Raw genomic sequence first — 15,473 nt, 5'->3', positions numbered from 1 at the left:
CCTGCGCCAACCACTCGCCCTATGTCCGCCCCCTCCCGTTCGCTCGTCTCGTGTTCTACAGGTGAAAACGAAACGGCGAACGAATATTGGAAGCGTGCGCGCGATTGCAAGTGATGTATTGTAGACTGCGGTAATATTCTACGCGAAAAGGAACAAAACGAGAATATTCGAATGTTGGAAATATTATTTACCGACGAATATAGAAGTCGGCGAGAGAAATGCGAGCGAGCATAGAATGCGAAATTGTTTATTTTTGCCGTGAATTTTGGTGGTCTTGATCGGACTTGCAGTTCGGGCGATAATTGAATATAATTGAACAAAAACGTCACTACACACGAAATATTGCTCTCTCATTACATTTATTTTGAAAGAACATTAATCAATTAATCGAATTTAGTCAATTTGAAAGTTGTCATTTTTTATTTCGTTTGCTGTCAATATTTTTGAAAATAAAATTTACAACTTCTAGAATATATAAATCGACATAACAGAAAATATCATTTTTAAACGATTACTATTGAATTTTATTATGTAAGCATATAAGAAAAGGTCGCGCGCGACTTTAATTCGCGAAAGCTTTCGATGCTTAATATAACCACGTTTAATTTTGTTAAAATGATAAAGTTAACACGACAAACAACTAGAAAAGCACATTATTTTACACCTTCAAAATAGAATAGCTATCAAAGAGCTCTCAGGACTGTCATTCGTGATCACAAGGGTGCAGTGATTATCGGGCACTCCTCGATATCTCAACGAGCAAACTTCATCGGCGGCGGATCAATGAACGGTCATTCCCGCGGAAAATTCGTCCCTTAGCGTGAGAATTAAATGCGACGGTCGTTGCCAGCGAAAAGAAACAAGCCTGACTAATTCCAAGGTTTATATTAATTCTTAATTTCTTAATTTCAAGTCGATCGTTAAGTACAGCGCCAAAAAAAAGTCTGGCCTTCCATCGGTAACCACCGCGCCATTGCTCTCTCCCTTATACTTTCTTACCGCTCTTCATTCACCCTCGTTTCCGGCTCTTCGGCTGCCGATGAAGGAAGAAGGAAAGAAAGAGAGAGAGGAGAAGGTTGAGAGCGAGCGCAATTAAGCTCTCGCTCTCTTCGGGGATCCATTCATTTTTCAGGTAACGTCGCCGGACGGCCTCATCTAAGTTTTAAATCGCGTGCTGGCGGCGGTCTGCGATACGCGACCGGCCTTGGACGAGGGACGGAGGAAGGCAGGGCTCGTCGCCAATTTATGTATATTGGACCGAGATTTGCATTCATGCTAACTATTATACTCGATTCTTTCTCAATTCTACGACAGCGAGTCCCTGTCACGTAAATATTTGTTAATATACCAGCATACGTAAACTAGTTTGTAATAGTGAAGAAATCTTTTATTTAGTTAAATTTACCTTGGAATAAAATCTATGTTAAGGTTGTGTGAAGATGTTAAATAAACAAGAATTAGAGCGATAAAAGTCAAACAATCTTCTTAGAAGCAAACAATCTAATTGCTCTGCTAAGATTGATTCTACTTATTAAAATTCCTATATTATCTAACATTAGAATCAAAACTTCTAAAAATCTCGCATATTTAAAGATGTATCAGGTGTACAATTTCTGCAAAAAATAACTGGGATTCGAAATTCATATTTTCCGTATAAAAATATTATATACATTAAATAATTCAATAAGATTAATATATATTTAATAATTTTATAATTTACATAAGAATTTCTTTTTTTTTATCTTAATTACATTTTATAAACATATCTATTTCTTATTAGTAATTTTTGATCTAGGTTCTAAATCACCGCCAATCTTTTTGTATTATAATTTTCATGTATAATATAGAAATAATTTTCTTATAATTTTTTCATTTTGTTATAAAATAAGCGTACATTTTTAACTTTATTATTAAAAAATCGCTGTTTTAAAAATAAAAGATGTTCAATGGTAGGTTTATTTTCGCGGATAATGTTTCCGAATATAATTTAATGAAATTAAGACTTTAATTAATCGAGAGATAAAAAATTCACTGAATGTGTAAAAAAAAATGTTAAAATATATTTAAACAATATATTTAAACAATTTATTTAAAATAGAACTAATAAATAAGAACATCAAAAATATACACGAATCTCTCAACCATAAATACGTTGTACGAGTGTTAAAATAAAAGTTGTTCCTAAAAAGTTTCATAAGCCAGAACAAATGAGTGTAACGCATTTCCCGTTAATGCTATTAGCTTTATCAGTTGCCTCGCGGTCTAGCTATTTCATCGACAGGACTTTCCCGCTTTAGCATTCCCTCTCCTCTCTCGTGCTTTTACGGAGCAAAAGTAAAATCAGATAGATATTGATGAGATGGAGCATCGAACTGACTCGATGAGACCGACGAGACGCGCGATACAAGTTACAGCAGGACTTTCCTCACACTTGTGTGTTTATGTTTCAGGCATGAACATATTTTACAGACCCACGATCGCAAACTCGCCCTAGATCGTCAATATTGGTAGCTGTACTAAAAAAACAGAAGCTTTTTAGGCTGTTATCAAATTTATAAAACACGCAAATGGTAATTTTTGGCGTGATATGATACGAGCACATCAAGCATTATCAAACGCGAAAGCTTGGTAAAACAGTAATAAAATCAGCCTGTACTTTATCGTGCAGAGAAAACGTATTCTGATCATACTTTGCAAATGGTGCTGTTCTAAATTTCCGTCCTTCACTTTTGTTGGGCTTGCGAAAGTCGTCCAAGTGTGCGCACAGCACGATCGTGTACGCTCATCGTTGGAGGATGTACGTGGGCGTGGACATGAACTTGTGTGTACCTACGTATGTGCATCGTATGTAGGAGTCGAATTCCGAAATGGCGTCATGTACGTCCGCCAGCGCGCGCGTTCGCGTCCGATGGTATCTCTAATGTGGGTCACACACATAGAACGGAGAAGTCCAGCCGCTACGAGCCGGAAACTCTACATTCAAAGCCGAATGGAGGACTTTCGGTAAAGAACAAGAGAGACGAAGCAAGAAAAGAAAGGGAGAGAAAAAAAAGGGGTAGAATTAGGGGTAGGTTTCAAGATAAAGATAGCAGCGAGCTCTGATATCTCAACTCCATTTCTAGGCTTCTAGTTCGTGCTACGAGTCGTGAACAAATGTGTCGTGAGTCCGACTTCCTTTCCTTTTCTCTCTTCTTTCCGCCGACCCTACTCTACTACCCTCAATCCTTCGGAACCACGTTGTGTCACCTGAGGGCCAGGCATATATTCTCTGCCGGCTGGGATCGACCAAGTTTTCCAATAAATTTCTATATCCGCCGGCTGCATCTGCAACGGACGACCCGGGACCGTCTTATTATGCGACCATTCGGTGATGCCGAATTTCCCTCCTATCTCGATCCCTCTGTCGTCGATGATAAGCGGCATCGACGATTGCTCCATTGCAGACTTTAGTGTTCCGCGCAGTATGTACGTTTGACCGTGACAAGGAATTGGATTCACCGTAATAGAAAGACATTATCGTAATCTTCATGCGTGGTACTTGTTTTTATTGTATTAAAATAATCCGAATTATGATTACAGATCAAAGTATCAGCAAAATTTACTTGCTATTATATTATTTGTAATTTAAACACATTCAAAAAATGATAGTATTTCACAATTATTTCTACTATCATATTTATCATTTCATTTTTCAATTATATAATATCACATATTGTAAGAACTTATTTATAGATACTGAAGAAAAACATTTTTTTAGACTTTTATTGTCTATTTATAAATTATAAATATATCACTCATAAGAGAACAACAATAATAAAGAACAATAAAAATAAACATATTAGTGTAAAATAATTGGCTTGTCGATAATAATTCTCGTTATTTAACTAAAATGGTTAAAGCGGTAATAATTTTATTTTAGAGCTATAACGATTCTATTAATTTTACGATATAATTTTAATTCGAAAGAGATAACTAAAAATTTCCAACTTATTAATTATTATTTTATTCTGCTTATTAGAATCATTTACTTCCTTATAACAAGCCGTTTAGAACAATCGCGCCGGAATTGGAATCAAAAATCGCACATGTATTTTATTTGCCAGCTGTCCAAACTCGATGTATCATCGTAACCGAGATGAAGAAACCCGCGTAATAATATGTTCGAAAATTTTTCAAGGATCAATAAAAGCTAATTAACCGAAATTTTTGTCTTAAAGAGAGAGAGAGAGAGAGAGAGAGAGAGAGAGAGAGAGAGAGAGGGGGGGGGAGAGGTCTCAATTGCTAACCACGTAATTGTCTTACTATTATCGAAAAGAATATTATTGAAAAGAATTTATGATATTGACATAGTTTGACATTAATTATCAAGAAATTAATTCATAGAAAAAAAAATTCAAGAAATATGACAAATTCGATAAATTTCATGCTAATTGAACTAGATACCTTAAAATAAAAATATTTTACAAATATATTGTAGCTTTAATTTTTTAAACCATTTTATACGATATATATGTCAAATAATCTTTAATTTATGAAAGACAAAACAAAAGTTAAATATACAATTTCATGATTATTAGATTAACAAAGCTTAACTTTCTGTAATCCATGAACAAGTTAGGCAACCAAAGCAAATGAAATCATTCGCACGTGAATAATATTATGTCACGCATTTTGAAACAATCCAAATAGCGATACCTCGATATCACTGTTATGAGCCATAACGATCAAAATTCATGGGAACTGCAGCGAGGCAGAATTGTCGTCGCGCGCCGTTGACGTCGTGTAAATGGAAATGAGTGCACTTGTTCGTCCAAAAATCAATAGCGTTCCGCGCGAAATGGCCAATAAAATATGCAAAAGTACTAAACAATGTAAATCCCATGAATCACAGTCGTCGACAGTGCCGCTCGATTTTGCGACACGAGAGGAAATGGTGAGGATGTGCGATACATCGATAATGTAACCAACTAAAATGATAGTCAATGATATTGTTCACGTTGCAGCAGAAAGTAGCGATATGTTACATAATACTGATACACAATCAATTTTATATGGAATATTTTACAAATTTGAAACAATATATTATATATAAATAATGGTAAATATGGCTTTAATATATATGACACCTTATAAAAAGATTTCTTGGAAAATTTCTTATTAGACTTTAACGTTGCTAATTATATACGTGTATTAAATATATACGTGATACATTTAAAATTTTATAAAAATGTTATATTACTTAAAAATGCAATTTATTCGTCTTTCAAAAAATTATTCGTCTTTTTTTTATATTTGCGCGATATTTTTATTAAATAGTACACACATCAATTTTGGGCATCCTTACTATACACGTTCGGTCATTCGTGTTCTGGATTAATTTTCATCACTTTTACAAGTAAATAAAAATTATTAAACGATTTTTATGTATATTTTGACATCTTTAGAAAGTATTTGTAAAGTTGTATTTATAACAAAAATATATATAATATGAATGTATATAAATTATTATAACTAAATATAATTAATAAAATGAGAAAAATGCACTTTTTCGTACAAAAATGTAAAACTCTGAAACAAAAATGTTAAACTCTGAAACAAAAATGTTAAACTTTGAAATAAAAAATATTTAAAGAAAAATATATTTTAATATCTTAAAGTTAACATTCCAAACTACAAAGGAAAAAATAGTTCAAGTATCGGCAGTCCAAAAAATTTAGTTATTTAGAAAACCTGAAAATGATGTTTTTTTAATATGCATGAATAGTCATAAATTGAAAATATATTGCATTTTAAGCAATACATTTTATTATTGCTATTGTGTTAAAAAGACTTATAATTTGTTAGGAAAATGTTTTTTTATAACATTAGAGACAATACAGGTAATATATAATATATTTATCACAAAAGTATAAAAAAAAAATCAATGTGTTTATTAAAAGTTAATATATATATGTTGTTCTAGGATTAAATCCTTTTTTTAATAATTCGCAAAATATTCTCGCGATACAAACGAGAATTAGTTGAAAATAAAGAAAAAAATAAAATTTTTTTAGTTATAAAAATGTACACTCTATACACACGATGAGTCATTTGTGATCCAAAGATGAACTTCGGAGTTATTTTAGTTAGAAGATATGCACAAATTGAAGCCGGCAACGCACAAAACTTGTTTTCTAAATGCCAAACTTTTTTTAGGAATAAAAAAGAGTATTTGATCAGTATTTGATCAGGTGCTCTTAGTATTTCAAAAAAAAAAGAAATGCGCGAATAATCCAAAGGTGTGTAGTAAAGGTTAAACAAAGTCGGGTTTAACAATTTTAATTTTACAATGAGAGACAATGTAATAATGTCGTAAATTTTTATACTTACCGGACCGAATTGTTCGAAGTAATTTTTGACGTCCTCCAGCGTCGTTGGCGCCGATAATCCCCCGACGAAGATCTTCTTTGTCCTTGTCACCATCTATAAAATAACAAAAAAGGGGAACTTAAAATGATTTTTTTTTTTTTAATTAAGATAATACAATCAATTTTTACATATGTAATAAAGGAGTGAATACATTTGTTACTGTAATTATTACACACTAAATATTTTTTTTACTCTTACTTGCCCTTGCGAATATTTGTTTTTATAGGTTTAATTATAAATCCTAATATTTTATTTCTTATTTTAAGATGATACAGTTCGTTTCTTTTCGAAAAATAGATAAAAAATAAGCAGTAACACGATTAACAATGTTCCAGGAATGGAAATAAAATTTTCAACGCAATATGATCGTACACTAAAGAAATTGATAAAGAATTTATCAAATACAGATGATTTGTGTCTCGATGTACTATGACATTTCCAGGTAAACTCCTCCACTAGCGATGTTCTTGCTTTTAGTCTTTCATATTCCATACCTGTCTGGTTAGCGACAGAAAAGTCGTAAATAATCGACACAGGTGCATTATTAACAGCCGAACTTACGCTTCAATATAACATATCAATACATAAACACGAAGGAAAAAACACTCATGTTTTCATAAAATTTAGAAAATACGAAAAAGAATATATAAGATTTTCTCTTTTTGTCGATTGAGAACTTTATAAAGAAGAAAGAGGAGAAAAGTGGAAGGAGAGAGTGTTATCAGAAATTATCAGATCAGAATTAAAGAATGAAACCTGAAAAAGACGCGTTAAAGGTCAGGGTCAAAATCGGAAGAAATATTACTAAGCGCTTGTTTATCGCAGATTCATATTGAATGTGCGTGTTGTGAATCAAAAGAAGCGCGAAGAAGTATGCAATATTGGGACAAGCAACGCTCGGTCTTTTAAAGTTGTTCACAGCGAATCCGAATCCGCTATCATGCAACTGATACAATTACAAACCGCATACGAACTTGACATCTTCGATCTCCGATATTCCTTGCGTCTCCCGTCAGATATTGAACGTTACTACCCACGCAACTCGGGAACTACGGCGGATATCAGTGAGGTATGATAATATAATCAATGAATTAGAAATGGAGATCACGAGAAATTCGATCAATATTTAAGAACCGTAATCGATCGCATATATACACACACATCATATTTAATGATGAAGCAATAGAATATACCAAGAAATAAAAATTTTCAATGAAAATGTTCGTGCGACATGATATTTTTGTAAAAAATAATTTTGCAAAAGTAAAAATTTAGATAAATATATACAGATCTGAAATAATTTTATTGACTATTAAAATAGACTATTAAAATAATTAAAATATAGAAGCTCGAGCATAATGAACAATGCTATGAAAAGCTTTGACATTTTAGCAATCAGTTTGAACGTTTTATATTATTATTTTGATGTTTTCAACAAAAAATAATAAATTTTTAAATTTTAGACTTAGCTAAACTTTTAGATACTTCAACAGAACTGTCTTTTTCGAGACTGTCTTTTATAGGAATCTAAAGGAATCTATATTCAACTCTATTATTCAAATTATAATAAATTCAAATATAGCATATAGTTATAGCATTTAGTATAATCATTTTTAAACTATGATTTAGGTGTTCCAATAAAAATTTTCTAATGAATTTTTAAGATACACACATGTACATGTATCCTTCGTATAACACCTACGGTAAAGTTAGATCTCAATAACTCAAATCTACTTTGACTATGATTTAAAAGAATGCTATTTTGTGCCAAGAAATACCTAAATCATAAAGTTTAAAAATAATTACTATATTTTATAATTTGAAGGTTATTATATTATATGTAGGTTCCACTGAGTTCTTATAGAAAAAATGCCGTATTGAAAAATCAAAATCATATTGATAAAACTAAGAACTATAATACAACAGTGTCACAAAAACTAAAATTATAAATATACATTATTCTATTTTTATAACTCTGAGGAATACTTATTAAAAAATAATAATAATTAATCTAACGTATTATATGTATACCAAATTAAGATTAAATAACACTCGCAAAATAGTTTTCTTCTTCATCATTATATTAATTAAACTCAAGATAGTGTTTTCTTGGTTATAAAATGTCTTCATCTCTTGATGTGTCTGAAACGTTTAACTTTTAATGTTTGATTTTTTCAAAAACATCTGTAATTTTTATTCCCTTACTTTTTTAAGGACTTTGTAAATTTCATGGAGCTAAATATTTGTGAAACTTTCTTTTTTAGCACTTTTTTCAATGCAAGAGTTCACATTCAAAAATAAAATTTCAATTGTTCGGCTAAGTTTATGTCTTTTTATATATTTTTTAGAATAAAATTTTAAACTTCAAAATTCTCATTTGTATTATTATTCTTTGAGCTATGATGATTTACATACTAATTTCAACCAAATGCTTCAATCTGCCTTTTTATCTACTAATAATAATTCTTGAATATATCTATCCTTTAGTCATTTCACCAAGATCTCAATTCTCTGTTCATGCTAGAACGAACCATGTTGTAAAGATATCATGTTATACGAAGGATATAAAAATTAGAAGAAATATTTTCACCATTTATTTACATAATAAATATTTAAAATGCCTCATTTTTATTTCTTTATTTAATGAATTATACGTTTCATTTATACGTTTTTGCGTGTTTACATGGCGCACGCATGCGTGTGAATATATTTGCATAAATAAAAGTTTGAAGAAGAATTTATTTACATATCCACCTGATGGATCAAGTAAAATAAAAACAGTAGCATAATGATTGAACTATATAATACAGTCATTAATATTCGGATAAACATTGTGAAATAATTTGATAAAGAGAATTCATCGATTTTCCTTCGTGAAATCAGCTCCGACAAGGTAGATTAATATGAGAAGCTTAAGGAAGTTGAAAGGAGAAGAGCTCAGAGAAAGACCGATACTTTTAGTCTTGAAATCTTGATAATACAATCGCATTGTAATAAAGCCGCGGGCGAACGAGCCGGGGAATGAAAGGCAGGAGTCGAACATTTTACGGGCGGAAGTTCCATGCTGAGAAAAGGAAAGCACGATCAGAGTAGAAAGAAAGATGAGAGAGGAGGTAAGATGGAGCGCAGCGGAAAGAGCGGAAGAGGTAAACTCTGGCAATTTCAGTGATGGCTGGGCTTAGACATCTCTATATCCGGTGAGTAACGCAAACCCTCAGGAGGACGCAAGTCCTTCCACCCTGCCCCACTCCTGAACCTTCCTCGCTTTCGTTCTCCATCTCTAACCCTTCTTCAAAATCCCATGCAAACTCGCAGCTTTCTTCGTTCCTTGTCTAAAAGGGAATGAGAGAGGTAGGTTTCTTTCGCGAGGTGGGTTAATCAACGAAGTGTATAAAGTCCTGAGAATAAAAATAAAATGGCAGGATCTCTCGAAAATTAAATAAACGATTCGCCTCGATTTCGTCGGTGAGAAGCTCATAGCAAGGAGAAAATAGCAAAGAGAAAGAGGGAGAAAAGTACTCAGGAATAAAGAAGGATGTTATCATGAATGGACAAGGTATGGAGAGAAACGATGGAAGAAGGCGAACTTTTAACCAAGGAGACCACTTATTCCAATGAAACTGCTCTACAGCTTCTCTCTTCTTCTTCAATGAAAGCAGGATTTCGGCTTTCCTCATATTCTTCACTAACAAACGAATCTAGTTTTGCATTTTGCCAACCGCGTAATGAGCACATTGTTGTGAAAACTAGATAAACTTCTGTCAAAATTTCCATTGTTCCATCTGTTGTACAGGACAAATAGTTTTATTAACAAATTCGAAAATGAAGTGAAACAAAATAATTCGATAAGTGAGTCAACAAGTAACCTTAATTTTGCTCTAAAAAATCAAATATATCATGATATAAAGATTACTTATTGATTCACATACCTATATAATAAAAGGAATGCTTTGTTAATTAGTATTAATATCATGTACATCAGAATACTTGGAATTTTTAGAATTTTGTTTGTCAACTTCTGTCTCATGTATAAATAAGTATTATACATGCAAGTTTATTTTTTTCTCAAGACAGAGACAATACTCTCTTTTGCATTTTTAATTATCATGCGATATGAATAGAAAACAGATAGATGCCACAGCTGTCGATCATCGTTCGCTTAAGTGCATTTAATAAATCAGTGCGTTTGGCTTAGAATAACAGAGAGAATCAACTTATAGCTGCTAGCGGAATAAGCAGTTGAATTTTAGCAGAGCAGAGGCGCGATGCGAACAAAAGATGAAGTCGCAGACGACGGAGTGGGCCGCTTCTCGCTGTGGTTAGCCCGACAAAGAATAAGGTGGAAAAATACAAGTCACGAGAAGAACGCGGGGGAGAGCAGGACCCCCTCGGGTCGTTAGCAGAGATAAGTGCGGATAGCGGCAGAATAGTAATGGAAACTCGGCGAGTTCCACTTATTACGCCGTAGCATTATGTAAATACCGGAAGGCTATTACAATTTTACAACTTACTAGGAGTGGCTTTATAGTTTCATCGCTTGAGGGAGGAGGTGAGTGAGAGGGCCGCTTCAGCCCTCTTTACCGACCTCCTTGCTTTCCTCACTCGATACGCGACCACGTACATGTTTCTGGCTCGCCTTTAAAGTTTCCGCGTCTACGAAAATGAAATCGCCCTTTAGAAAGGAAGATGGGAGCTATCTCTTGCGCGCGCTTTACTATTTGCAGAAATTTAATATTCATCTATAATTAACGCCCTGCAGTCTAATACGATTCTGTAATGATGTAAATTGTTGTTTCATATTAATTTTAAATATCATGCCGCTGTAATCCATTAAAATCTATGCTTATAAAAGAAATGCAGAATTTGCAAAAATTGAATAAAATGGAAAAATGCATCAGGAGATCATCATTATCACGCAAAGCGTCGCGTCGGGTTTTATATTTTATAGTAACAATTGGCTCGTGAAACAGAAACTTCTTTCTCCGACAAATCAAAATTATTGTGTAACGTAAATTACGAGCAAAAACATGAGATTCGTAATAAAAAGCGCGTTTAATGGTAACGCACAGTTTCACAAAAAAAAAGGGATAGGAGAAGACAAGGACAATAGACAGCGTGTCTTTTATAGCTGGCGAGCATTATCGTTCCACGTTATTGCGATGTATTCGTAAATGTCATAATCAGTTCCACGTTTTCCACCGCGTTTATCCACCCTCCTCCCCTTCTCCATTGAATACATGAAGGGTTGCAAGAAAAATATTAGAATAAACGTTAATCAGCAGTTTCACGTACGCGTTTTAACGATAAAATGCTTTCGTCTCTATTCGCAATCATTTTGAGAGCTTAATCGTGCGTCCCAATGACATCTCGCGAAATTTACATAACCGAGAAACATCCGAGATCGCGCGCGAGATCCGCCAGTAGTGTAGCACGGTTTTTAAGTGAACGCGTAAAGCCGACACGCGCGTTATTAGATAGCGTCGCGAGATGCATGTCGTGTATTACTTCGTGTTGCACATAACGTAATCGCATTAAGCTTAATATTACGAAAATTTTGCATTTCGCTAAACGGTGCTAATGCGCTACATGACGTAATAGAGGACTCGAAAGAGAGAAATAAAATAGTGCACGCGTCCGTCGTTGCGAATAAATTATTGTTTTTCGTTGCGTCATGTATACTATCAATTTAGCAACGCAATGGCTTTTGGTAACGTGTGTCCATGGTTGAATAGCCCATCTGTATTATTACATCGCAGTACAGCGGCCAATCAACTCAACTTTAAAATCAATAACCTCCAACGCATTGCAAATATTACTTTGTCCACCTGTCCCTTTGACAATGGGATATGGTATCGATAATGTTATAATAATTTGAAAACATAAATCTAACGGAATGAAATGCAGACAAATTTTTAACAAAAGAATTAGTTTTCTTATCTGATATCTTTGATGTGATTTTCCGCAAACTTTAATTAATCATTAGACATTCCTGTCAATAACTCTTAATGAATTGTAATCAATATCATCAACTATGTCATTGTACTACCAGCTTTATGGATGCCTATTATGTAATTTTCTCGCATAGCACACGCGTGTCAGTTTAATATACGCTAATATCTAATTGTTCGCTAGACAGCATCAAAGCATTTTCGAACCGAGATGAAGGCGATCAAAATTGCGCAGCACAGAATAATTCCGTTATTCCGTTGCGAATTGAGGTCATAGGGACAAATAGAACGAGGATAAGGTTGGAAAAGAAAGCTACACAGAGATAGAGAAAAAAAATGGGAGAGGGAAGGAAGAAAAAGTGACGAGGAAGAATCCCAGGACGAAGCTCTCGCAACCCTCGGGATGATAACCGATTCGCCCAGCCTGTCCCTCGCCCTTTCGCCCTACTTTTTCTCCCGCTAGCCCAGTGCCGCAGAATCCATAGTCTTTCTTCCAACCCTTCTATCTCCTGAGCTATCCATCCCTGCGTCCTGAGTCGCTCGGAAAGAATTAATCCTAGCCAACCCGACGACTGTAGTTCCATCCATTGTGGATAATATCACTCGCTTTTCTTCTTTGATGTGTTTGAATTTCCTTTTACCAAATTATCTCGATTTTTACCTATGTTTTAACGAAACCATTTATGCGTAGGCAAAAACAAGGAAAAACATTTATCGCTAAATACATGTAATTCCGTGCGTCCTATTTATTCAATATATAAATCGCTATGCAAATATTTGTATAATATTTCGCTCTTTCCGCAAAATCTTTTTGCTTCGAATAAGGTAGCTGTCTATTTTTTACTACACGGATTTTGTCGAGACGACTATGCTGTAGCAATATCTCGCGATCGCGACATTTCATGATTTAAGTTACCGGTCATAAATAGCAAAAGAGGTTACAATGGTGGTGAGGAAGGGAAGCACGGGAAGGAAGGAAGGTTATCAGTAACCGAGCGGTAGGTAAGGCGCTCAACGTCGCTCCATAGCTCGGAGCATCGCTATCGCGTTGTCCAGCCCTGACCCTACCTTGCTCTAACTCTACTCTTGCTCTAGCTTCCCATACTATAGCACGATCCACGAGATGCTCGCCACAGAACGTGCTCTCACGTAAATTATACGCGCATGCCTCATCCTACGTTTTCCGGTCGGGGAATATTCCGAAAATTCCACCTCGCTTGTATCAACGTTGCTGCGCGTCGATTTTGCGAATTTAAAAGAAGCGAATTCGAAACTTTCGTGACTAGAATTTATAATTTTTTTTAGAACGTGCAGGAAAAAGTCCGCATAACTGATAGTGGCTGTACCATAATAATTGTCAGATTGTTTAATTAATAATTTTGTATGTATATTCTTACTGTTTCAAAGACACATTATGGATTAAAATTGAGATGCGTATAATAATAACTTTAAAATATATTTTCAACTTTAAACAATCATACATATTAATGTGCAAAATTATGCATACCATTATAAGATTATATCGATGAGCGTTCAATAAGAACGGAAGGTGAGCTAATAAATTGCTGGTCCAAACGTTACATATACTAGCACTCGTAATCCTAAATCCCACCCATTACACCCTCTTAACGACCGCAACCTACCACCCTTCGGCCACTATTCTGACTTAAACTGTTTGAGTTGCGACTTTATCGGATTACTACAGAATCTGCCAAACCCCTTCTTCGTTCGAGGAGTTCCAACCCTAGATGATTATTTCGAGATCTCCGTGCCTTCATGTCGTAATATTTAAGATAATGTTCACAAAATAGTAACGCACGAATGCAATGTTAACAAAAAATTATGTTGTATATTGCTAATAATTATTAAAAAATTTAATAAGTCAAATGTGTTACAATTTTAGTAGAATAAAATTCATTTTTACATAAAAAATACAATCATACATAGACTTCATTGTAGTAAACAATAGGAATTATTGATAAAAAAAATCGATGGAAAAGAAAAAAAATAAAATGAAAATTAACAGAAAAAAATTATAATTTCATTAATTATTAAAATAAATATCGAAATTAATTAAATTAGTTCCATTCTCTTTAAGATATAATTGTATTTTTCAGATATTAAATAATCGTTGATGAAATAAAGAGAGAAATTTATTCTAATAAAAATTGAATGAAGATTAGGATAAAAATTGAACTCAAGACTGGTAAGAACTAATAAAGTTTTCCAAAGTCGTTTGCGTCGTCAGCAAATTCAAGCGGAATCATGAAATAAGCAACTGTCGTAAAAAAATGCGCGCGAACAGGTGCGAACTCTCATAAAAGAATTTCTGGAGTAGCCATTTCTTTCCAAGCTTCGCGATAAATGTGCTTCTGTTATGTACTCTTTATATATATTATTATTCTGACTAAATACACTCACTATCTGTAAAAGTCACTAGTTTAATGAAGAAGTTTCGTTTGTTTAGTGAAGAACTTTTGCTCTTAAGAGAATAGATATATTGAAAGACTTAGGTTCAAACAATTTGCCATTGTTGTATGTTTATTTCATTAAAACATAATAAAAATCATTTAAGGCTAAAAATCTAATAGACTCGATGTATATCATGACATTGCGACTACTCCTTCGTCCTCGCGGTTTTCTGAATAGAGAGAGGGCAAAGATTTCATTCTTTCGATGAAATCTAATACTAATGCGTTCGACTCGCGCATGATACATTTATTGATCCTGTGGCATCAAACGTTTACGAGTTGCTCTTTGAGGGCGAAGATGAAAGCGCTGACGCTCGACAAGTGCACGCCGGCTTAAACGCTTCTCTATTTCTGCCCGCGCCTTTGATGCGCATTATCAGGCCTTCTTGTTTTATTCGGGCACCCGATATATCCGTGACCAGCCTTTCAGCCTTAACGGCACACCGATACCACGTCCGAAACCGCCCGTATTTTTAATCTGCCTCGGGATTGTTTGTTGGGGGCATCGTTGTATTACGCCTCACGAAATTCCAACGACAAGATTGGATAAATTAAATATCTCGTAGCAAGGCTTCAAACGAATTAATTTAATATTTTAATATTTTAATATTTTAATATAACCAAAAAAATTCTTTTCTATTAAAAA

At 33.9% G+C, this 15,473-nt stretch overlaps 1 protein-coding gene across 2 annotated transcripts in view; it reads right to left on the bottom strand.

The window, feature by feature from the left end:
- LOC108687612 (RNA-binding protein Musashi homolog Rbp6) overlaps positions 1-15,473 on the bottom strand; it is a 453,571-nt gene that overhangs the window by 202,813 nt on the left and 235,285 nt on the right. For both annotated transcript variants that reach the window (XM_018193468.1, XM_018193469.1), the window contains one exon: positions 6,370-6,462. In XM_018193468.1, coding sequence (XP_018048957.1) covers positions 6,370-6,462 — 93 coding nt within the window. The remainder of the gene's footprint in view (positions 1-6,369; positions 6,463-15,473) is intronic.

Source organism: Atta colombica, unplaced genomic scaffold (genome assembly GCF_001594045.1).
Source record: "Atta colombica isolate Treedump-2 unplaced genomic scaffold, Acol1.0 scaffold21, whole genome shotgun sequence".
Taxonomy (NCBI): domain Eukaryota; kingdom Metazoa; phylum Arthropoda; class Insecta; order Hymenoptera; family Formicidae; genus Atta; species Atta colombica.
Note: the sequence above shows the minus strand (reverse complement) of the source record. Positions and strands in the feature narration are given on the sequence as shown.